This window comes from Leucoraja erinacea, chromosome 1, assembly GCF_028641065.1.
Source record: "Leucoraja erinacea ecotype New England chromosome 1, Leri_hhj_1, whole genome shotgun sequence".
Taxonomy (NCBI): Eukaryota; Metazoa; Chordata; class Chondrichthyes; order Rajiformes; family Rajidae; genus Leucoraja; species Leucoraja erinaceus.
In genome coordinates, this window is record NC_073377.1 from 142,945,084 (window position 1) to 142,970,875 (window position 25,792).

The 25,792-nt window shown below is 44.7% G+C and overlaps 1 protein-coding gene across 1 annotated transcript; it reads left to right on the forward strand.

Annotated features, from left to right (window-relative positions):
• LOC129702910 (methylsterol monooxygenase 1-like) lies at positions 1-25,792 on the forward strand. Its single transcript, XM_055645007.1, has 5 exons — positions 1-569; positions 8,979-9,127; positions 11,676-11,802; positions 16,260-16,414; positions 25,176-25,792. The coding sequence occupies exons 1-5, from the start codon at positions 318-320 to the stop codon at positions 25,381-25,383; spliced, it is 891 nt and encodes a 296-aa protein (XP_055500982.1). The 5' UTR covers positions 1-317; the 3' UTR covers positions 25,384-25,792.

The window sequence follows — 25,792 nt, forward strand, 5'->3', positions numbered from 1 at the left end:
CCACCACCACCGGCCTGTGCACCGCTCACACCTACAGCACCGGCCTGTGCACCGCTCACACCAGAGCAGCAACACCGGCCTGTGTATCGCTCGCACCGACAGCACCACCGGCCTGTGCACCGCTGAAAACCGCAGTTACCTGTGCACCGTTGACAACTGCTGCGACAGCCACCTGTGCATTGCTGACAACTCCAACCGACCTGTGCATTGGTGACAACTAACAGCGACCTGTGCATTTAATAATAACTGCAGCGATCTGTGCATCGCTGACAACTGCAGCGACCTGTGCATTGCTGACAACAGCAGCGGCCGAGGGCATGAACGACAGCGGTGGAGACATCTTGAGCTCGGCTCGCCTAGCTGTCGAATATGTGGACTCGATGCTGCCCGAAAACCCGCTGCAGGGACCCTTCCGCATCGTCTGGCGTTACATGATAAGCAATTACACCAAATTTCAGATCGCGACCTGGGGCTCCCTCCTGGTTCACGAACTGATGTACTTCATCTTCTGTTTACCTGGCTTCATATTTCAGTTCATACCTTACATGCAGAAGTACAAAATCCAGCAGGTAAGAGGGATGGGATGGGATGGGATGGGGGTGGGTTATAGTCATAGAAGATACAGGGTGGAAACAGGCCCTTCAGCCCAACTTACCCACACCGGCAAACAATGTCCCAGCTACACTAGTCCCACCTGCCTGCGTTTGATCCATATCCCTCCAAACCATGTAGCTGTCTAACTGTTTCTTAAACGTTGGGATAGTCGCTGCCTCAACTACCTCCTCTGGCAACTTGCTCCATACAACCAGCACCATTTGTGTGAAAAAGTTACACCTCAGATTCCTATTAAATCTTTTTCCCCTTCACCTCAAACCTATGACCTCTGGTTCCCGATTCGCCTTCTCTGGGCAAGAGATTTTGTGCACCAACCCGATCTATTCCTCTCATGATTTTATACACTTGGTTGTGTATTGTAGTTGATCACCGGCGCTCATCTTAAAGGTGGAATTCATTACTTGACCGTAACAAGGAACTGCAGACGCAGGAATCTTGAGCAAAGCACGAAGTTGTGGAGGAACTCACTGGCCAGGCAGCATCTATGGAGGAGGGACAGGCAACATTTCGGGTCGGAAGAAGCATCTCGACCTGAAACGTTGCCTCTCCATTCCCTCAACTGATGCTGATGCAAGGAACTGCAGATGATGGTTTCCAAAAACAAAACCCCACAAAGTGCTGGAGTAACTCAGCGGGTCAGGCAACATCTCCAGAAGGCATGCATAAGCAACCTTTCCGTCGGGACCCTTCTTTAGATTGATTGGAGTTGGTGGGGGGGGGGGGGGGGGGGAATGCTGGAAAAGAGGGGGATAGAAAGTATGGCAATTGCATGGCATGGCCTCGGTCTCAAAAAGGGTCTCGACCCAAAACTTCATCCATTCTCTGCCTGACAGATTCTGCCTGTCCCGCTGAATTATTTTGTTTTCTATCCATGGCAAATGATAAGTGGATAAAGATCAAGTTGATTTGAAGATGAATGGACAAAGGCCGGAGATGAAAGTCTCTTCCAGCTGTTATCAGGCAACCAAACCATCCTATCACCAACTAAAGTGCGGTCCTGACCTACAATCCACTACATTGGAGACCCTTTGACTATCTTATATCCGATATTTCTGTATTTTATCTTGCACCAAACGTTATTCCCTTTCTCCTGTATCTGTACACTGTGGGCAGCTTGATTGTAATCATGTATGGTTTATCCACTGATTGGATAGCAATCGGCAATGGGGCGGCACAGCGGTAGAGGATCTCCAGTCCCCCCCCCCAACTCCAAAGACCTACAGGTTTGTAGGTTAATAGGCTTGGTGTAAGTGTAAATTGTTCCTAAAGTGTGCAGGATCGTGTTAGTATGTGGGGATCGCTGGTCAGTACGGTCTCGGTGGGCCGAAGGTCCAGTTTCCTCATTGTATCTCTAAACTATACTAAACAAAAAAGCCCTTCACTGCACCTTGATATATGTGACAATAAACTAAACTAAACTAAAAAAGAAGAGAAAAGACTGAGAAATGCTCCTCTACAGGTGCTATGTGACCCTCTGAGCACCACCAGCACTTTGTTCACCTTTAGGTGTAGCTTTATTATTACCATAAGTACTGAGGTACAGTGAAAAACTTTGTAGTGCATGCTATGTTTATTACCCGGGAGCTCCAGTCAATTTACATAGATACATAGACAATAGTGCAGGAGTAGGCCATTTGGCCCTTCGAGCCAGCACCGTCATTCAATATGATCATGGCTGATCATCCACAATCAGTACCCCGCTCCTGCCTTCTCCCCATATCCCCTTGATTCTGCCAGCCCTAAGAGCTCTATCTAACTCTCTTTTGAATGCACCAAGTGAATTGCCTTCCACTGTCTTCTGAGGCAGAGAATTCCACAAATTCACCACTCTGGGTGAAAAAGTTTTTCCTCATCTCTGTTCAAATGGCCTACCCCTTATTCTTAAACTGTGGCCCCTGGTTCTGGACTCCCCCAACATCGGGAACAAGCCAATTAACCTACAAATCTGTACATCTTTGGAGTGTGGAAGGAAACCGAAGATCTCGGGGAAAATCCACACAGGTCACGGGTAGAACATACAAACTCCATGCAGACAGCACCCGTAGTCAGGTTCGAACCCCTGTCTCTGACAATACAAGGTAGCAACTCTACCTCTTATCTACAGTGTATCGCGTTGTATACTTTGACACCCCTTCTCACTGTCTGCAGTTTCACCAGTTTTGGTGTAATCTGCTAATTTACAAGGCCACACACCTATATTCATGCCCGGGTCATTTATATATCACAAGCAGTAGAGGTCCAAGTACAGATCCCTGCAGAACTCACGCTGCACTCAAATTCACTTTATCTGATATTTCCCTACTGTTTCTTGATCTCACCGTCTCCATCACAGGAGATAGACTATCGACTGATATCTATTATAAACCTACTGACTCCCACCTGTCTAGGCTCCACTTCTTCCCACCCTGCTTCCTGCAAAGACTCTATCCCCTGCTCCCAATTCTTCCGTCTGCGCCGCATCTGCGCCCAAGATGAGGTGTTCCATACCAGGTCATGTGAGATGTCCTCATTCTTTAGGGAACGGGAGTTCCCCTCTCCCATCATAGATGAAGCTCTCCTCGATATTCCGCAACTCTGCTCTTGCTCCCCCCCCCCATTCGCAACAGGGACAGAGTACCCCTAGTCCTCATGGCAAAAACAGGAAAGTAGACTATTATCTGAATGGTGGCCGATTAGGAAGGGGGGAGATGCAACGAGACCTGGGTGTCATGGTACACCAGTCATCGAAAGTAGGCATGCAGGTGCAGCAGGCAGTGAAGAAAGCCAATGGTATGTTAGCATTCATAGCAAAAGGATTTGAATATAGGAGCTGGGAGGTTCTACTGCAGTTTTACAGGGTCTTGGTGAGGCCACACCTGGAGTATTGCGTACAGTTTTGGTCTTCAAATCTGAGGAAAGACATTCTTGCCATAGAGGGAGTACAGAGAAGGTTCACCAGACTTCCTGGGATGTCAGGACTTTCATATGAAGAAAGACTGGATAGACTCGGCTTGTACTCGCTAGAATTTAGGAGATTGAGGGGGCATCTTATAGAAACTTACAAAATTCTTAAGGGGTTGGACAGGCTAGATGCAGGAAGATTGTTCCCAATGTTGGGGAAGTCCAGGACAAGGGGTCACAGTTTGAGGATAGAGGGGAAATCCTTTAGGACCGAGATGAGAAAAACATTTTTCACACAGAGAGTGGTGAATCTCTGGAACTCTCTGTCAATGAAGGTAGTTGAGGCCAGTTCATTGGCTGTATTTAAGAGGGAGTTAGATGTGGCCCTTGTGGCTAAAGGGATCAGGAGGTATGGAGAGAAGGCAGGTACAGGATACTGAGTTGGATGATCAGCCATGATCATATTGAATGGCCTACTTCTGCACCTATTTTCTATGTTTCTATCTTTTGCCCAATCAGTTGTCGCATACAGCACATAATTCTCCAATGGGATCCCGCTACTAGCTATGTCCAGGGACGGATTTTGATGAAGAGAGGCCCTAAGCTGTTCCACGTGAGGCCCCCTCTGCGTTGGTTTTCAGCGCTGGCGGCGAGGCAGCGGCCGACAGCCATGTAGGCCAAATCTCCCACAATTCAAAGCGAGGGAGAAAGTGCCCAGCGCCGACCAGTTGCGGTTGCAGTGCGCATGCGCAGGGCGGCCGATGATGTGCTGACCGTGACTGTGCGCATGTGCAGGGGGAGGACGTGCAGGCCGCAGCAATGCGCATGTGTAAGGCGGCCGGCCGTGCCGGCGGATGAGGAGCGAGCGGAGCCCGGCGGCCCGGACACGGATAGCGGGGGGAAGATGGAGAGAGAGAGATAGAGAGGGGGGCCCGCACAAGAGTTGAACGGTAGGTGTCCTGCTTTGGCCAGAGGCCCCCTAGATCCCGAGGCCATAGGCTTCAGCCTATGAAGCCTAGTGGTAGATCCAGCTCTCCGAGGCCCCCTAGACCTCGAGGCCCTAAGCTTAAGCTTGTCTAGTTTATAGGTAAATCCGGCCCTGGCTACGTCCCAACTCCACCCCTTTCCGCTTTCTGCAGAGACCGTTCCCTCAGCAAATCCCTGGTTAACTCGTCCCTTCCCATCCAAAGCACCTCCTCCCCAGGTACTTTCACCTGTCTCCTCCCTCAACTCCGTTCAAGGACCTGAGTCTTTTATGGTGAGGCAGAGATTCACTTGCACCTCCTCCAACCTCAACGGAGATGCTAGTGTGTTCAGAGTTGACCTCGGTGTCTTAGGGAGACTGAAGGTTTTCTGAAAGAAGAGCAATCAGTGATAGTTTCTGTTTGATCAGCAACTTTTGCCGCCAGGATACGCTTGTGCATGTCAGCAGTGCAGGGGCAGTGGAAAATTTGTTATCTTTGCATCTTGATAAGACCATAAGGAAACTGGACATGCATAATTCATTTTAGGCCTCACAAGCCCACTCTATTATTGATAAGAGCATGGGTGATCTGACTCTCCTCGAGTCTATTTCTGCACACTCTCCACAGATTCCTTTCATTTCTTGGTGATTGAAAACCTATCTGTTCATGTAAGTTTAGTTTAATTTAGAGATGCAGCGTGGAAACAGGCCCTTCGGCCCACTGAGTCCGCGCCGACCTACGCACACGAGCGCTATCCTACACACTTAGGGACAATTTATAAGTTTTAGCAACACCAATTAACCCACAAACATGTACGACTTTGGAGGGAAACGGAGCACCCGCGGAAAACCCATGCAGGTCACGGGGAGAAAGTACCGACTCCCTCCAGATCGAACCCGGGTCTCTGCCGCTGTAAGGCACCAACTCTACCGCTGTCCCACTATGCCGCCATTTCTTCACATATATTCACAAATTGGGATTTCTTGGCAAAGGAGATCCAAGGATTCATCTCTTTTATTGAGAGAATAAGTTCTTGAAGAAGAAATTGGGAAGGGCAAGTGGCTGAAGGGTTGATGGGTGAGCCTTTTGGGACTAGCAACCACTCTTCTTTTAGCTTTAAAATAGTTATGGCTAAAGAAAGGGCAGACCCAAGAGTTAAAATTGTGAATTGGACAAGGCCAACGTTGATGGTATTAGACAGGAACTGTGTCAACTGGATTTCAGTAGTTTGCTTGCAGGCAAAGGGGCGTCTGGAAAGTGGGATGCTTTTAAAAGTGTGACAACAAGAACTCAGGGCATGCATGTTCCTGTTAGAGTGAAGGGAAAGGCGACTGTCATAATCGTAGCAGGTTGCCGAAAAAACGGCGACTAGACCCCCCCTACAACAATATCTACGACAATGTCTACAACAACCTACCACCTAGTCGACGTCAAGCTACCCACAACCGGCGACCCATTAGGACGTCCACCCACGACCACACCTACAACACCCGCGACAAGCTACGACCCTGTCGGCGGCAACTGAAGACAACTTAAGACAATTCAGTTGCCGCTACCTGTCGCCGGTTGACGTAGGTAGTCGCCAATGGAATTCACCGAAGTCTGCACCGGCGACAACCTGCGTCATCCTGGTGGCAACACCTACATCAGGCTACGATCATTGGCGTCAAGCGCACGGGATCGACTGTCGCCAAAAAGTCTCGAACATTTCAAAATCCAGTGGCGACCAGAAAAAAGATACGACTCTTTGGGCGACTGAGGAGACCATACAGGCGACACCCCGGCGACCATGTGGTGACAGCCTAGTCGTCTGTAGTCACCTAAAAAATCGCCTAAGTGGGACAGGGGCATAAGGAATCTTGGACGACGAGAGAAATTGTGGCTCCGGTCGGGAAAAAGGAGGAGGCATGGGACAGGTATAGGCAGCTGGGATCAAGTCTATCCTTGGAGGAGTTTCAGGAAATGAGGAACATATGTAAGGAGTAAATCAGGAGGACAGAAAGAGGCAGGAGCGATCTCTGGCAGATAATAAGAAGAATCCAAAAATATTTTATGTACGTTAAGGGAAAGAGGGTAATTAGAGAGAGAATAGGGGCCCTCGGAATCCAGTGTGGTCACCTTTGTGAGGAGCCACAGGAGATGGGCAAGGACCTTAATGAGTATTTATCTTGTGTTTTTACTGGAGAACGACATGAAGGCTGGGGAACTATGGACAGATAGGGTGCAATGTCTTGTGGACAGCCCATATTATGGTCGAGGAGGTGCCAAACATCCCAAAGCGTTTGTAGGTACTGTAGATAAATCTCCCGGTTCGATCAGGTATCTGTGAGAAGCTAGAACAGAGAGTGCTGGAGGACTAGCTGTGATACACGAATCACAGAATAGCCCTATATGTTGCCTATATGGAATTCAGCAAAGCATTTGACAAGGTTCTGCATAGTAGGCTGCTCTGGAAGGATAGATTGCATGGGATCTACAGAGAGCAAGCTGGTTGGATAGATAATTGGCTTCATGGAAGGAAGTAGAGGGTGGTTAGCAAAAATTACAGCAGGATCTTGTTCAGTTGGGCAAGCAGGGTGAGGAATAATTAATGCAGAAAAGTTAATGCGAGGATTTGCATGTTTGGAAGTTAAACGGAGGCAAGACCTTCACAGTGAATGGCAGAGCCCTAGGGAGTGTTGAAGAGGAGAGGAGAGGAATCTTGGTCCAGGTACATCGTTCATTAAAAGTGGCATCACAGGTAGATAGGGTAGTAAGGAAGGCTTTTAGTACATTGGCCTTCTTCAGTCAGGGCATTGAGAATGGAAGTTTAGATGTTATGTCACTGTTATACAAGACGTTGGTGAGGCCGTTCTTGGAGTATTATGTTCAGTTTTGGACCACAGGAAAGATGTCATTAAACTGGAAAGAGTGCAGAGAAGGTTTGCGAGGGTGTCGCCAGGACTTTAGGGCCTGAGCTAAGGGGAGAGGAGTGAGCTTGGACTTTATTTCTTGGACTGTATGAGAATGAGAGGCGATCTTGTGGAGGTGTATAAGATCGTGAGGAGAATAAATAGAGTAAAGTCTTTTACCCAGAGTAGCGGAATCAAGAACCAGGGGACCTGGCTAATAGCGAGGGGAGAAAGATTTGATAGGAAACTGAGGGGCAACGTTTTCACATATGGATCAAGCTACCTGAGGAGGTGGTTGAGGTAAGTACTATTTGGACAGGTACAAGGACAGCAAAGGCTTAGAGCAATATGGGCCAAATGTGGGCAGGTAGGATTCGTGTAGATATGGCATCTTGATTGACAATAGACGATAGGTGTAGGAGGAGGCCATTCGGCCCTGTGAGCCAGCACCACCATTCAATGTGATCATGGCTGATCATCCCCAATCAGTACCTGGAGAACATGCAAACTCCACACAGATATTACCAGTGATCAGAATTGAACCTGGGTCACTGGATTTTTGAGACAACAATTCCACTGGCTTTGTCACAGTGCTATCTATCCCAATCTGTTCCAGAGGGGAATCGTCCTGACAGAATTTACCCTGTCTAATCTACTTATGGTGATTTAACATTTCAATTACATTGACGCTACCATGGTGAATACTTGGATAGTAAGTGTTGATAGCACTGCAGAGGGACAGCACAGGAGAGCCTGATCTTCTCAATAGGTTACTGTGGTGATTAGTAGAAGTAACTGTGGGCATTTGACGTCCATGAGGGTCATAAATGCAGAGACTAGTTTCAGCTCTTTTCCGTCCTTTTTAAATATGAATTTAGTGAGACAGTAAATACCGTTATCATATTGTGTGTGTGTCTGTGTGCGCTTGTGCATGTCTGTGTGTGTGTGCGTTCATAAAATACTAATGCTTTTGGAAAGGCTTAAGTGAAGTGTGATTCTAGTGCAAATGTGAAGATAACTGGCTTAAGGGCCTGTCCCACGAGCATGCGACTGCATGCGGCAAGCGCGACCAAACCGGAAGCGGGGGCCGCGTGGAGGTCGAGTGATCCCCGTACAGGGCCTGTCCCACCAGCATGCGACTGCATGGGGCGAGCGCGACCAAACCGGAAGCGGGGATCGAGTGATCCCGTACGAGTTGACGTGAAGTTCGAGCGAAGTCCGCGGGAAGTTCGCGCTAGGCTGCGTACGGCGTCAGAGATGCTGTGTACGGCGTCGAGACGCTGCGTACGGCCTCAATGCGGCTGCGGGCAGCGCGGAATTTTTGGACAGTGTCAGTTTTTCGGAGACCCGCGTGATGTCGGGACCAGCCCCGCACAACTCCATACGGCTCTGGCGATCAAAGTGGGACCGGCCCCGCGAGGCCGTACGGCTCAAGCGACCACGTTAGGTCGCGCTTGCCGCATGCAGCCGCATGCTCATCGGACAGCCCCTTTAGACTCTCAAATTAAACAGATCATTAAAGCTGAATGTGCACAGTGTCTGGTGTAGTAGATTGAATGGGCCAGCAGCTGATCGTTCTCGTTCCACAAGTTTTTCACGTGGTCTGCATTGTTCCTTTCTTCCCCAGGACAAACCGGAAACCTGGGAGAAGCAGTGGAACTGTTTCAAGGTGCTGCTCTTCAACCACTTCTGCATCCAGCTACCCATGATTTGTGGGACCTATTACTTCACCGAATTCTTCAACATCCCCTACACCTGGGACACCATGCCAAGATGGTACTTGATTTATTTCCTATGCTTTTGGTATTAATCGTAGAGACATGGGCCATTTGGCCCACCACGTCCAAGCCAGCCAGTGCACGCCCATCCATAGCCTTCAATGCCAAGGCAATTCAAGTGCTTGCCGAGACAGCTCTTGAATGCTGTCAGCAACTCTGCTGTCACCACTCTTCCCAGCAGTGCATATCAGGTACTCTCCACTTGCTGGGTGAAAGAGGTCCCCCATAGGTCTCCTCTAAATAACATGCCCCTACAGTGTATCTTTGAGTTTTCTTCACCTCTTGAGGGGAAAAGATTTCAGTAGCCTATTATTTTAATACCCATCATAAATTATATATATATATATATCTCAGTCATGTTCCCGCTTTATCTCCTCCATTCCAGGGAAATGAGTCCTAGCCTTTCCAGTCTCGCCACATTACTAAAACACTCATCCCAGGCAACAATCATGGTCAATCCCCTCTGCTCCCTCTTCCCTCTCCAGTACCATCCAATTCTTCCCGTGGTGTGGAAACCAGAACTGCACGCAGTGCTATGACAGCTGGTGTCTGAAACAATGTTCTACAAAGTTGGAACACAACCTCCATGTTCTTGTCCTGTTGAAGGCCTGTGCCCCATATAACTTAATTTATTCACTGTGTAAGGGGCCTGTGCCATTTAGGCGATTTTTTTTAGGCGACTACCGACAACTAGGCTGTCACCACACGGTCACCGGGGTGTCGCCTGTATGGTCGTGAGTAGTCTCCTCAGTCGCCAAAAGATGCGTAGCTTTTTTCTGGCCGCTGCTGGATTTTGAAATGTTCAAAACTATTCGGCGACTGTGGGCTTGTCGTAGCTTGTCTTCTCCTGACGTGGGTGCTGTCGTAGATTATCGCCAGGATGTCGCAGGTTATCACCAGGATGTTGTAGGTTATCGCCAGGATGTCGTAGGTTGTCGTCAGTGCTGACTTCCATTGTCGTGAATTTCAATGTCGTAGTCACCGGCAGTCGCCTAAAAAAATTGCCTAAGTGGGACAGGCCCTTAAGCTGCCTAGCAACCACTTTTTAGGATATTTGGACTTGCAAACCCAGGTCCTTTTATTCCTCAGTGCTCCCAAGATCTTGCTGTTCGTGGTGTATGTCAGAGCTCCAGTACTACTGCCAGAATGCATCAGTTCATTATTGAAATTTGGATTTGGATCCAAATCCAAACTCTGATTAATCCGGAGTTTATTCAGGGTTAAACGCCATCTACCGTTTCTCAGCCCATTTCACTAATGTATTGATATTACCATCCCGTAGCTTAAGGCTACCCTCCAGACTGTTAGCAACTCCACCAATGTTGGTATTATCTGCAAATTTACTGATCATGCCTCTTTGTCCACACCCAAATCATTAGCTTCTCTTACAAACAGCAAAGCACCCAGCACTGATCTTAATGAAACCCAACTAGTTACAGCATGAATTACAAAAACAACTCTTTAACGTCCCCTCTGTTTTCTATGCCAAGCCAAATTTGGATTGGATGGATTGAGGCAGGAGAATTAGTGTGTGTTGGTTGGAGTAGGTAAAATTGTGAGGGGAGAGCGCGGGGGATGACAGTGGGGGGGTTGAATGGGGGGGGGGGGGGGGGGAAGGGGTGATCTGTGCAGGATGGATGGGGGCTGCAGTGCAGGATGAAGAGGTGGAGCAATGCAGGATGGATGGGAAGGGGGGTCAGTACACAGTCTTCATCACCACGGACGTTAGTGCCACCGGTCGATAGCTGTTGAGCTACGTCACCTTACTCTTCTTGGGCACCGATATTATTGATGCCCTCTTAAAGCAGGTGGGGACCTCTGTAATGAGAGGTTGAACATGTCCACAAGACCTCCAGACAGTTGGTCTGCACAGATTTTAAGAACACAACCTGGTATATAGCCAGCATTAGTGAATATCTAGACTCAACTGGACTAAGAATGGATAACGTGTTACACTGTTATTGTGATGTATTTTTTTTACTATGAATAAAGTTTATTTTTGAACTAAATATATCACGTAAAGCCTTCAAGGTGCTTTCATGGTGTTGTCTGGACTGTATATTTATAGTGTTGTTGTCTATACATTGCTGGTGTCATGACATTTAAGTACAAACCATCAATGTTACTCCTATGGCCTCTGCACAATACACCCGTACATGTGTATGTGTAAATTGTCCCTAGTGTGTGTGGGATAGTGTTAATGCGCGGGGATCGCTGGTCGGTGCGGACTCGGTGGGCCGAAGGGCCTGTTTCCGCACTGTATCTCTAAACTAAACTTGCAAAGGGCTGGATGTCTGCAAGCAGATATGCATGGAATTGAGATAAACCTCCTCATTTGTTGCTTGTATTACAGATAAATATTTTAAGAGTTGTACGTTGGATTTTATGGGAGAGTATGTATTTTCTCGAGTATTATCGATGTAAATATATTGTTCCTAAACTACAGTTGCACATTTGTTCTAAGGTTTTGAATTGAATATTACATTATGTGGACCTTGTATTAACTTGACAATGTGCTTCTGTATATATCCTGTGAATCTGTTCAGGTACACGCTGCTAGCCCAGTGCTTTGGTTGTGCTGTCATTGAGGATACCTGGCATTATTTCTTGCACAGATTATTGCATCACAGGAAGATCTACAAACACATCCATAAGATGCACCATGATTTTTCAGTAAGTTCTTTGATTTAGTTAATCCTAAATCAGATTAAGCGTTCATGTTACATTTCTGGTAATTTTTTATGAATCAAATTTATTTTTGAAATGTAGCCTACATGGTGCTGCCAACTAATCTCTAATGGACCTGTTTTCTTAATCAATTTAGTACATTTATACTGTTGTTGTCTATACATTTCATGTCATGACATTAAGTACAAATCATCAATACCACTCCTATGGCCTCTGAACCATACAACCTTACGATGTTGCAGGGCTATACACAGTGTACCTCAGTGGAAATGGTTGCAAGATCTTAGATTGCAAACCATCCCACAAACGTTTTCACCCAGCAAACAGCTAACTCGTTTTCACCGAACAGTTAACAATGGCCTATTTCCTTTATCATCGTTTTTTGCATATCTTTCATTCATTGCTCTATATCTCTCTACGTCATCGTCTATCTCTCATTTCATTTATCCTTGACAAGTCTGAAGAAGGGTCTCGACCCGAAACGTCACCCATTCCTTCTCGCCAGAGATGCTGCCTGTCCCGCTGAGTTACTCCAACTTTTTGTGTCTATCTTCGGTGTAGACCAGCATCTGCAGTTCCTTCCTCCACAAACTCTTTGTGATGGCTGCAACAAGCTTCAGTGCATCCCGAGCACACACTACTGTGGCCTCCAATGTGCTCGGCTGCAGTGTTCAATTCTGGACACCTTGTTACACTACCACCTACCCATCTTTCATTGAACTTTTTAAAATTCCAAGCCATACAACTTTTTACAACGTTGTGTGTTTTTTATGAATCAAGTTTGTTTTTTAAATAAAATAAATGTAGCCTCTAGTGTTGCTACCACCCCTATACAGATTCATACCTAATCTCTGATGGGCCAGTTTTCACAAATGAATTTAGCACAAATACTCGAGGGATTGTCTCAGGAATTTATCTTTAAACTGAAGGCTCCAATGGAAGTAATGTTCTTTTTTTTTAACTTTGTATTTTGCAACACGTTGGTGAATCTTTGGTCTTGCATACTATTTTTCAAGGTCTCAGGCCTTGATGCTGATTGGTATGTGTTTTAGGTGGTTAATTTTCTGAAGTATGTCATTAAGCTTTTAAAAAATATAACATTTTATTTTGAAATTTGAATACCGTTGTTTTGCTGAGACAGGAAAAGCAATTATATTTTAAGTTTCCATTTTATTCACTCATTCCTGGATGTCTCTAGATATTCCAATATTTACTGACCATCTCCGATCTTAAGAGATGGAGGTGAGCCATCTATTTTTACTTTTATCAGCTGGATAGTTTCAGAAACAGATTGAATGTATCATTGGCCAAATCAATCTAAATTATTTTGTTTTTGTAATGAATATAGATCAGTGTAGGATTTTGCCAGTTTGGAGCTCAACTGTTTTGTGCTTATGGAATGTTTTTTTTTCTTTTTCTCAACTATTGAATTGAATTGAATAATTGAATTGAATACTTTATTGTCACATGTGACAAAACTACACAGTGTGTGTTAGGAAAATGTGTAGCCATATAGCTTCAACGAAATGTGTAGGCCGGAACTGCAGATGCTAATTTAAACCGAAGATACCCACAAAAATCTGGAGTAACTCAGAGGGTCAGGCAGCATCTCTGGAGAGAAGGCATGGGTGCCGTTTCTAAGAAGGATCTCGACCCCATTCCTTCTCTCCAGCGATACTGCCTATCCCGCTGAGTTACTCCAGCTTTTTGTGTCTTTCTTTAGTTTCAACTAAATTCTGGCATACTCTTTAGGAAGTTGACTATGAATTGATGTCAAAATTAACTAAATCAGTATTGGGCAACAAAGTTCTTTGTTTATCTTGCTATCTGAGAAACCAAGCTCCCCATTTAATACAAAATTATGCTATCATGAAATGTCTTTCTGCCATGTTTTGTGTCCAATATATTATTTGAAAGGAATGCACTTACATTTGTTTTAACAACTTTCTAAAATGCTGAATGCACAAAATGCATCTATTTGTAGGATTAAAGGTGTGAGTGCAAAAGTTTAATTCAAATAGAACATTCTAAATTTTTCCCAGTCCAGCGTTTCTAAAAAAATTAAACAAATGTACTAATTTCCAGATATCAAAATCGCCCAATGTAAGGAACTGATGGTCCTTCACAGATTTAAAAAAAGCCAAATCCTCCTCATTAGCAAAGAAAACAAAGTAGTCAAGCAGTAGACAATTGCTGCTGACAAAGTATGCTCCAAGTAAAACAAATTGTTAGCTTTACAAATTGCAGATAAATGAGTAATTAGATAAGCAAGAAAATAGACACAAAATTCTGGAGTAACTCAGCAGGACAGGCAGCATTTCTGGAGAGAAGGTATGGGTGACGTTTTGGGTCGAAATCCCTCTGCAGACTGAGAGTTGTGAGAGTGAGACTAGAGATATGGATGGGTAAGGTGTGAAAACAACAGATCAAAGCAGGCGATGACCAAGGAAAGGTAGAACGGTGCATTGTTAACTGAGGGGAAGGTGACACCGAGACAAACAATTGGTAAAATATCAGTAAAATTAATCAGGAGAACACTGAAACTAGTCGGAGAACTGGGATGGAGGTGCGACGGAGAGAGAGGGGAAGCAAGGGTTACTTGAAGTTAGAGGTCGATATTCATACCGCTGGGGTGTAAGCTGCCCACGTACTCCACAATATCCATTCTAAAGTTAGTTTGCAATAATTTGGAATCTCCCCGTGCTGGTTGGTTCTGGGGCATCAACATTTTACACGTTTGGTAAATTACTAGGTTGAAGGGCTTGAAGGTGTGGTTGCTAAATTTGCTGATGACACCTAGGTAGGAGAGAAAGTGAAGAGGGTATGAAACTTCATAGAGATATAGATGGGTTATGTAATGTAGGCAAAGATCTGGCAAATCGGGGAAAATGGGAAACTATTTTGTAAAAACTATTTTGTGCCCTGGTGTACGATTTATAAAAGATTCATATTCAGGTACAGCAAGTAATTTGGAAATCTAATAGATTATCATAATTTTTTTATTGCAATGGAAATTGAATGCAAATGTAATGAGGTTATGGTTTAGCTATGTAAAAGCTCTGTCCCACTGTATGAGTTCATTCAAGTGCTCTCCCGAGTTTAAAAAAAAAATCGAACTCGTGGTAAGCACGTAGAATGAACGTAGCGGGTATGTCGGAGCTTGGGGACGTCTCTTAGCGGCTCGTAACGCTAACGGCAGGTACTCGGGAAACACGGTAAGCTCGGGAAGACTTGCAAAGATTTTTCAACATGTTGAAAAATGTCCACAAGAGCCCCGAGTACCGATGAGCAGCCCTTACCGTAAATCTCCGAGTTCGAATCACCAGAAACTTGGGAGAACTCTTGAATAAACTCGTACAGTGGGGCAGAGCTTTAAGACATTTTAGTTTTATAAGGAAAACCTATAGCTATATTGGGCAGACCACACATGGTACTTTCTTTGGTACTCGTCCCCTTACTAAGAAAAAAATGCAAATGGATTGGAAACTATTCAGAGAAGGTTTACTGGACACACCTGAAATGAATGTGGTTGTCCTTTGATGAAAAGATATACAGGCTTGGCTTGTATCCACTGGAGTTCAGAAAAGTGAGAGGGTACTTGATTGAAACATAAGCTCCTGAGAGGTGTGGAGAGAGGTTGTTTACTTTTTCATGCTATCATATAAATCACAATTTATGAATAAGAGATTGGCCACTTAAAGGTGAAATGGACACATTTCTGCTCTGTGCCTAGTTTAGAGATACATCATGGACCTCTGGTGAGATGCATGGTGACGCTGCCTGACCTGCTGAGTTAGTCCAGCACTTTTGTGTCTTTATGGATATAGTCCGTTTAGCCCACCGACTCCACACTGCCCATTGATCACCCATTTACACTAGTTTTAAGTTATCCCACTTTCTCATCCACTCCCTGCACATTAGGAGGCAATTTCACAGAGTCCAGTTAACCCACAAACCTGCCCATCTTTTTGGGGTGCGGGAGGAAACCCTGTCGCGAAGGATCTAACCCCCGTCTCTGGCACTGTGACGCAGCAGCCCTACCAGCTGCGCCTCTGTGTCTTGCAAGTATTTGGAACTCTCTGCCTTTGTGGAAAAATCTTTGCATGTTTTTTTAAATCACATGTAGGTCGATTATTGATAAACAAGTGGGTAAAGTGGTGGGGGGGGGGGGTTGATGGGAATGCAGACCAGAGATTACAGTCAAATCTTCTTTGATGGTATTGATCGCTGGAATAAACTGTTGGGACCAACAGGTCTGCTGCTGCTCTTAGTTTGTATGTTATATTTACAAGGGTATGTGATAGGATAACTAGCAACATGACGGGTAAGGTTGTAATTGTTGAATCCATGAAGTGCATCTTTTTTTTCCCCACCCCAAGTGCTAATATTATAATTTTATCACAAATTGAGACAACAACATTTATTTTAATATTTTATTTTAGTCTCCATTTGGCATGCAAGCTGAATATGCTCATCCATTGGAGACTGTTATCCTTGGTGCAGGTTTTTTCATTGGAATCATGATCTTCTGTAACCATGTGATGCTACTGTGGGCTTGGGTGGCTTTTCGCCTTCTGGAAACGATCGATGTCCATAGGTAAGTATAAAGAAATAATATAAATTATTATATAATATATTCAGATCCAGTCTGAAGAAGGGTCTCGACCTTAATGTCCAGGTTCAGGAACAGCTACTTCCCCACAGCCATCAGGCTATTAAACACAACAACGAATAAGCTCTGAGCTCTGAACTGCAAAGGACTATTATTATTTGTTATTTGCACTATATTTGTTATTTATTGAACTTTTTCATTTTTCTCCCCGTTATGTACAATGTTTATGTATTCACATATTCTATTGAATTTCAATGTCCCATCCGGGACATATGACATTAAAACACTCTTAACTCACTCTTGAATCTTGACCCGAAACGTCACCCATTCCTTCTCTCCAAAGATGCTGCCTGTCCTGCTGAGTAACTCCAGCTTTTTGTTTCTATGGTTTAAACCGGCATCTGCAGTTCCTTCCTGCGCAATATATATTTCAAATTGCCTGCTGCATGATTTACTGGGCCATAAGAATTATTTAGTAATTCAACAAAAAATAACCATGTTTTCCCTTATTTTATTACTTCCCTGTCCATGTCCAAATACCTTCTATATGTTGTCATTGAACATAACTCTACCTCCTCTGGCAGCTCGTTCCATACACCAACCACCCTCTGTGGAAGATTTGCCCTTCTGATCTTTTCCCGTGGGCGGCACAATGGCGCAGTGGTAGAGATGCTGTCTCACAGCGCCAGAGATCTGGGTTTCATCCTGACTACGGGTGCTGTCTGTACGGAGTTTGCACGTTCTCCCTGAGACCACGTGGGTTTTCTCTGGGGGCTCCGGTTTCCCCCCACATTCCAAAGACGTGCAGGTGTGTAGTTAATTGGCTTCTGTAAATTGTTCCTGTGTGTAGGGTAAAACTAGTGTAAGGATGATCGCTGGTCTGCGTAGACTCGGTGGGCCAAAGGGCCTGTTTCCAATCTATATCTCCAAACTATACTAAAGTAAACACTCACCTTAAACTTATGCCCTCTGGCTTTAGACTGCTGTACCTTGCTGGGGGAAAAAGAGTGTGATTATCTAACCCATCGATGCTCCTCGTGATGTTATAACCTGCAAAAGATCATCGCTCGGTCTCCTTCACTCCAAGGAACACTATCCCAACCTACATAACTAAAACCCTTAGGTGGCGCAGTGGTAGAGTTGCTGCCTTACAACACCTGTAGTGCCAGAGACCCTGGTTCGATCCCGACTACGGGTGCTGTCTGTACGCAGTTTGTACGTTCGCCCCATGACCTGCATGGGTTTTCTCCGAGATCTTCGGTTTCCTCCCACACTCCAAAGGCGCACAGGTTTGTTGGTTAATTGGTGTATGTGTAAATTAACCCTGGAGTGTGTAGGATAGTGTTAATATGCAAGGATTGCTGGTCGGCGCGGACCTGGTGGGCCGAAGGGCCTGCTTCCGCACTGTATCTCTAAACTAAACTAAACTAAACAGTCAGCATCCTAGTGAATCTCTTCAGCACCCTCTCAAGCTTATCTATAATCTTTCTACAGCATGGTGACGGCGAACTACACTATACTCTTATTTTTATATGAGTGGAACATGATGTCTCAACTCTCGCACTCAATGTGTAGGAAGGAACATCACCCATTCCTTCTCTCCAGTGATGCTGTCTGTCCCGCTGAGTTACTACAGCATTTTATGTCTATCTTGTACTCTATGCCCAGGCTGATGAAGTCAAACACGCCGTATGCCTCTTTCACCATTTTGTCTACTTGTGTTGCCGCTTTTAGGGGACTATTTACTTGTACCTCCCGGTCTTGTTGTTCAACAACACTCCTCAGGGGACTGCCACACACTGTGTACATCTTGGCCCGGTTTAGCTTCCTACAATACATCACTTTGCACTTATTTGAGTTAATTTCCACCCGCCTTTCCTCCACACATTTTCCAGATTTCATTACAAAGTTGTAACCTTAAACATGCTTCTTTACTTTATGCCTTACCATTGGTGTCATCTGCAAACCTGAATCCCGTATACATGCTCACCCACATGATAAATGTACAATTATTGACAAAAAGCAGGGGACCCAGCACCTGTCCCTGTGGTACACAAGTACTGGCCTCCAGTATGAAAAACAAACCTTCACTCCCACCCTTGGCTGATTGCTTTGCCCCAAGCCAGTTTTGTATCTAACCTTGGCTAGCTCATCCTACCATGCTGGGCCTTGTCAAAAGCTTTTCTGAAGTCCATGTAGACAACAACATCTATTCACTCTGCCACTGAAACTAAGCATGCAGGTACAGCAGGCAGTGAAGAAAGCGAATGGTGTGTTGGCCTTCATAACAAGAGGAGTTGAGTATAGGAGTAAAGAGATCCTTCTGCAGTTGTACATGGCCCTGGTGAGAACACACCTGGGGTATTGTGTGCAGTTTTGGTCTCCAAATTTGAGGAAGGAAATTCTTGCTATTGAGGGAGTGCAGCGTAGGTTCACGAGATTCATTCCCGGGATGGCGGGACTGTCATATGCTGAGAGAATGGAGCGGCTGGGCTTGTATACTCTGGAGTTTAGAAGGATGAGAGGATATCTTATTGAAACATATACGATTATTAAGGGATTGGACACGCTAGAGGCAGGAAACATGTTTCCGATGTTAAGAGTCCAGAACCAGGGGCTACAGTTTAAGAATAAGGGACAGGCTATTTAGAACGGTGATGAAGAAAAACATTTTTACCCAGAGAGTTGTGAATCTGTGGAATTCTCTGCTTCAGGAGGCAGTGGAGGCTGATTCTCTGGATGCTTTCAAGAGAGAGTTAGATAGAGCTCTTAAAGATCAGGGGATATGGTGAGAAGGCAGGAACGCGGTACTGATTTTGGATGATCAGCCATGGTCAAATTGAATGGCGATGCTGGCTCGAAGGGCCGAATGGCCTACTCCTGCACCTATTGTCTATTGTTCCTTTGGTCACCTCTTCAAAAATATTCCCATGCTGATTATCTCTAATCAGTTTCTCATTCTAAATGCAGATAGATCCTGGCTCTCAGATTCCCCTACAGCAGCTGTTTCACTTCTGCTGTAAGACTCATCAGTTTATAGTCCTCTGGCTTGTCTTTTGAGTAGTTTAGAGATACAGCATGGAAACAGGCCCTTTGGCCCAACGAGTCCACATCGACCAGCAATACCCGCACACTATCCTACACACACAAGGGACAATTTAAACATACACCAAGCCAATTAACCTACATACCTGTACATCTTTGGAGCGAGAAACCAGAGATCTCGGAGAAATCCATCACGGGTCATGGGGAGAACGTCCATACTCCGTACAGACAGCACCAGTAGTCGGAATTGAACCCGGGTCTCCGGCGCTGCCAGTGCTGTAAAGCAGCGACTCTACCGCTACACCACCGTGACCGTGTCCTAGCGGCCTGCCTTAAGTAAAGGCACAACATTAACCATCCTCCAGTCTTCCTGCATCTCACCCGTGGCTACGTGAAGATATGTAAATCTCTTCCAAAGCCCCAGCAAATTCTTCCATTGCTCTCCCAAAAGACCGAGGATACAGTTGCTAGTGCTCCTGCAATTTATTCGTCTTTATGTGCTTCAAGACTGTCAGCATGTCCACTTTCATAATGTGGAGATGTTTCGAGAGAACGCTGTTCTCTTTTCTAAATTAATCAGTTTCCACGTCCTTCTCTACAGTGAGTACCAATGAGAAGTTTTCCTTTAAGATCTCGCCCATTTCCCATGGCTCCACTCTCCACACATATAATCATGGATAAGATCATGAGAGGAACAGATCGGGTAGATGCACAGTCTCTTGCCCAGAGTAGGGCAATCGAGGACCAGAGGACATAGGTTTAAGGTGAAGGGGAAAAGATTTAATAGGAATCTGAGGGATGATTTTTTTCACACAAAGGGTGGTGGGTGTCTGGAACAAGCTGCCAGTGGGGGTAGTTGAGGCTGGGACTATCCCAACATGTAAGAAACAGTTAGACAGGTACATGGATAGGACCGGTTTGGAGGGATATGGACCAAATGAGGGCAGGTGGGACTAGTGTAGCTGGGACGGTGTGGGCAAGTTGGGCCGAAGGACCTGTTTCCACACTGTATCACTCTATGACATAGTTTACCACATGGATTTGTAAGGGAATCTACTCTCTGCCTAGTTACTCTTTAGCGCTTACTATAATTACAGCACCTTTTTAGGATTACCCTTTACATTATTTGCCTGGGATATTTTATGTCCTCTTTTTGCGCACATCATTTCCTTCTGAAATGTACTCCTACTTCTCTTATATTCCTCAAGGGACTTGTTTGCTTCTATCTGACATACAGTGGCTTGCAAAAGTATTCATACCCCTTGAACTTTTCCACATTTTGTCACGTTGCAACCACAAACGTAAATGTATTTTATTGGGATTTTATGTGATAGACCAACACAAAGTGGTGCATAATTGTGAAGCGGAAGGAAAATGATACATGGTTTTCAAATTTTTTTACAAATAAAAAAATGAAAAGTGTGGCGTGCAAAAGTATTCAGCCCCCTTTACTCTGATACCCCTAAATAAAATCCAGTGCAACCAATTGCCTTCAGAAGTCACCTAATTAGTAAATAGAGTCCACTTGTGTGTAATCTAATCTCAGTATAAATACAGCTGTTCTGTGAAGGCCTCAGAGGTTTGTTAGAGAACATTAGTGAACAAACAGCATCATGAAGCCCAAGGAACACACCAGACAGGTCAGGGATAAAGTTGTGGAGTAGTTTAAAGCAGGGTTAGGTTATAAAAAAAGATCCCAAGCTTTGAACATCTCACGGAGCACTGTTCAATCCATCATCCGAAAATGGAAAGAGTATGGCACAACTGCAAACCTACCAAGACATGGCCGTCCACCTAAACTGACAGGCCGGGCAAGGAGAGTATTGATCAGAGAAGCAGCCAAAGGCCCATGGTAACTCTGGAGGAGCTGCAGAGATCCACAGCTCAGGTGGGAGAATCTGTCCACAGGACAACTATTAGTCGTGCACTCCACAAATCGGGCCTTTATGGAAGAGTGGCAAGAAGAAAGCCATTGTTAAAAAAAAGCCATAAGAAGTCCCGTTTGCAGTTTGCCACAAGCCATGTGGGGGACACAGCAAACATGTGGAGGAAGGTGCTCTGGTCAGATGAGACCAAAATTGAAGTTTTTGGCCTAAATGCAAAATGCTATGTGTGGTGGAAAACTAACACTGCACATCACCCTGAACACACCATCCCCACTGTGAAACATGGTGGTGGCAGCATCATGCTGTGGGGATGCTTTTCTTTAGCAGGGACAGGGAAGCTGGTCAGAGTTGATGGGAAGATGGATGGAGCCAAATACAGGGCAATCTTGGAAGAAAACCTGTTAGAGTCTGCAAAAGACTTGAGACTGGGGCGGAGGTTCACCTTCCAGCAGGACAACGACCATAAACATACAGCCAAAGCTACAATGGAATGGTTTAGATCGAAGCATATTCATGTGTTAGAATGGCCCAGTCAAAGTCCAGACCTAAATCCAATTGAGAATCTCTGGCAAGACTTGAAAATTGCTGTTCACAGACACACTCCATCCAATCTGACTGAGCTTGAGCTATTTTACAGAGAAGAATGGGCAAAAATTTCAGTCTCTAGATGTACAAATCTGGTAGAGACATACACCCAAAAGACTTGCAGCTGTAATTGCAGCGAAAGGTGGTTCTACAAAGTATTGACTCAGGGGGGCTGAATACTTTTGCACGCCACACGTTTCAGTTTTTTATTTGTAAAAAAATTTGAAAACTATGTATCATTTTCCTTCCACTTCACAATTATGCACCACTTCCCGTTAACAGGAACATGCAGATTCCTCAACTCGTCCTGTCCCACTTTAACGAACTTCCCACTTGCGGACACCCCTTTGCTTGCAAACGTACGCTAATGGGCCTTTGCAGGTTCCTGTCTAATACCGTCAAAAAATTACCTGGCCGCAATTTAGAACCATTCCTATCCTATTCCATAACTTTTTTTATAGCTAGTAGAATTATATTCGCTGGTCCCCAAAGTATTCCTTCACTGACAACTCGTTCACTTGCACGCCCTATTTCCCAAGAGTAGACAAATCTTAGACCTCTCCCTGGTATGGGGCACAAGATAGGTTTGAAGAAACTTTCCTGAACACACTTGGCAAATTCCACTCCATCTAAGCCCTTAGTACCATACGATACGATAAAAAAGAGACTTTATTCATCACCGCAGGGAAATTGCTCTGTCAACAGTCACAACAAACAACAAGGTACACAAACAAATTGAAATTAAAATTAAATTAAAAGTGAAAAAAATAAAAAGACAAGCGACTGTTGTCTGGCTGCCGTGTGCAAACACATGAACAAACAAACAAACAAACGAACACAGACCTTTGTCCTGGGCAGAGGATTCTAAACTAGTCCTGGGTCCCCCTTTGTTCCCCTACCGTCCCTCACGGTGGTCCCCCCACATCGGGCCTCCCATTGTCTTACCCGCCCTCACGCTCATCCATCGCGAATCCCCACTGCCGCCGAGGCTCCTGCTGCTGTCGAGACTCCCTTTGCTGCCGAGGCTACACCTGGCAGTCCTATTCAATATTAGGGAAATTAAAACAACTTAATATTACAACCCTGTTTTTCCTACGCTTAACCAGCTCCCCCGCTGTGCATCAGTACCAGTCGTGGTATTGATGTATTTCAAAGACTGAATCACCAAGGGCCTATATAATTGCAGTAAAGCTTGCGTACTCCTGGAATCAAATGCTCCTGTAATAAAAGGCTAATACACTATTGACCCTCCTCCTCACTTGCAGCACCTACAGTATGTATTGGCTTTACAAGTATGTCCAGTCTGTTTGAGCATTAACAGAACCCAAACTCTGCTTTTAAAAACAAATACTCTAGAATACTGAAGACCTCAAATTATTCCACGTTATATTTAATCTTACATGTTGTCGACCATTCACACAGCTTGTATAGTCATCTTGAAGTCCCTACAACCTCCTTTGTACTCGCAATACCACCTACCTTAGATTTGTCAGCAAAACTGGAAAATGACATTTCATCTTCTTGGCCATGTTATTCATATAGACCGCGTATAGCTGAGGCCTAAGATCTAATCTAGGCACAGTTGCTTTCCTGAACGGATCAGTTACTCTCAGATTCTATCTTGTCTTTCTTAATCAATTTCTTGGTCCTCCTTGGCTAAATAAAATTGACAATTATATTGAGCTGATTTTTTGGTTTGATATTATCGTTATTTTTTAGCTACAGGGGAATCCCTTCCTCTTTGGGGTTTTGTGCCTGAAAGGAGTAATTTTCCTTCTGCATTATTGCTTTAATAGCTGAACATTGCCTGCCGACTGTCATGTGTATGGCCGATTCTCCTGGTGTATCTTCATTGTGCCCTTTATCTAGAATTAACCCTCTAGTTGTACATTGATCCACATCAGATTCAAATTTCAGAAAGACCCCATGACAGCAAGATCATTCATTTGTGCCCTCACTTTGAGACCAGTGTATTAGCCTTTATTACAAGAGCAGTTAATTCAAGGAATGTGGAAGCTTTACTGCAATTATATCGGGACTTGGTGAATCAACATTTGAAATATTTAAAATAGGGTTGCAATACTAATATTAGGTTATTTTAATTTCCCTAATATTGTCCAGGACTGCCATGGTGCTAAAGACTTAGATGGAGTGGAATTTGCCAAGTGTGTTCAGGAAAGCTTCGTTTAGTTTCGTTTAGAGATACAGCGCGGAAACAAGCCCTTCGGCCCACCGGGTCCGCACCGACCAGCGATCCCCCCACATTAACACTATCCTACACCCACCATGGACAATTTTTACATTTGCCAAGCCAATTAACCTACAAACCTGTACGTCTTTGGAATGTGGGAGGAAACTGAAGATCTCTGAGAAAACCCACGCAGGTCACGGGAAGAACGTACAAACTCCGTACAGACAGCACCCGTAGACGGGATCGAACCTGGGTCTCTGGCGCTGCATTGGCTGTAAGGCAGCAACTCTACCGCTGCACCACTGTGACCGCGTTCAAGAGTGTGTTCTGGAGAGCTTCTTCAAACCTTTCTTGAGGACCCTATCAGGAAGAGGGCAAAGATTTGTCTACTCTTGGGAAATAGGGCAGACAAGTGAATGAGTTGTTAGTTTGGGAGCACTTTCGAACCAGTGACTATAATTCTACTAGCTTTGAAATAGTTATGGAATAGGACACAAATGGTCCAAGGGGTCAACCCAAATTAACCCTTCCCCTACTGGTTCTTCAACATAATAATGATCCAGAAAAACATCTCTAATTTTTCTTGCACCATTATTACAACAAATTTTATTTGTCAGTGTCGACGTCGGGTTCCCATTATTATTGCCTCCTTTCGAAATCACAACTTGTGCAAGAGGGCGGAGCTTTGAAGCTTTTCTGAAAACCTGTCATCCTTTCGTTATTAAAGTTAATATTTTGGGGACAAAAGTTGATATATGGGGGAAAAGCAGGAATGGGGTACTGATTTTGGATGATCAGCCATGATCATTTTGAATGGTGGGGTTGGCTCAAAGGGCCGAATGGCCTACTCCTGCACCTATTTTCTATGATTCTATATTTCTTCTCCAGCTGCTGGAAATAGGAAACAGAAGATGTCAGATATATTTTGCAAGTTAAGCAGCATCTGTGGAGAGACATAGACATTTTAGTTAATGTAGTTAATTTAGTGTGTGCCACCCTTGTATGGCATTATTTTAATATCATTTCTCTTTGCTTTCAGTGGTTATGACATCCCTATAAATCCTTTGCATCTGATTCCCTTTTATGCTGGATCTCGTTTTCACGATTTTCACCACATGAACTTTATTGGAAACTATGCTTCAACCTTCACCTACTGGGACAAAATCTTTGGCACCGACTCGCAGTTCAATACTTACTACACAAAGTTGGCGAACAAAAATGATCCAGATGATAAGAAAATGAAATGAAGTCCCACCAGCTTGTTACTCATCATTCAGCAATGTCTTTCCAAATTTTAATTTCCATTCAGAAGTATTGATGAGCAGTCTTTGAAAATGAGGAAGTTTAGCAAGTGAAACTGAGGAATGCAACGCCTTCAGCGTCTACCAAGCTTCCCCTAAGTCTGCTCCTGCCATGCGAGGTATTGTTTAGGTATTGCTGGAACCCTTTGCCACACTGTACTGTCGGGTTATATCTCTGATGGATCTCAAGGAGCATTTGAGATCCAGAAATACAGACTGCACATCCTGAAGTCCAAAGATGAAACCTTCTTGTTTATTGTCTAATCTTCATACTTGAATAAATAATATTGTTCCACAACAAATTTATTTAACTAAAAAAAAGTAGAAAAATATAAAATGCAATGTCTCCTCTGCT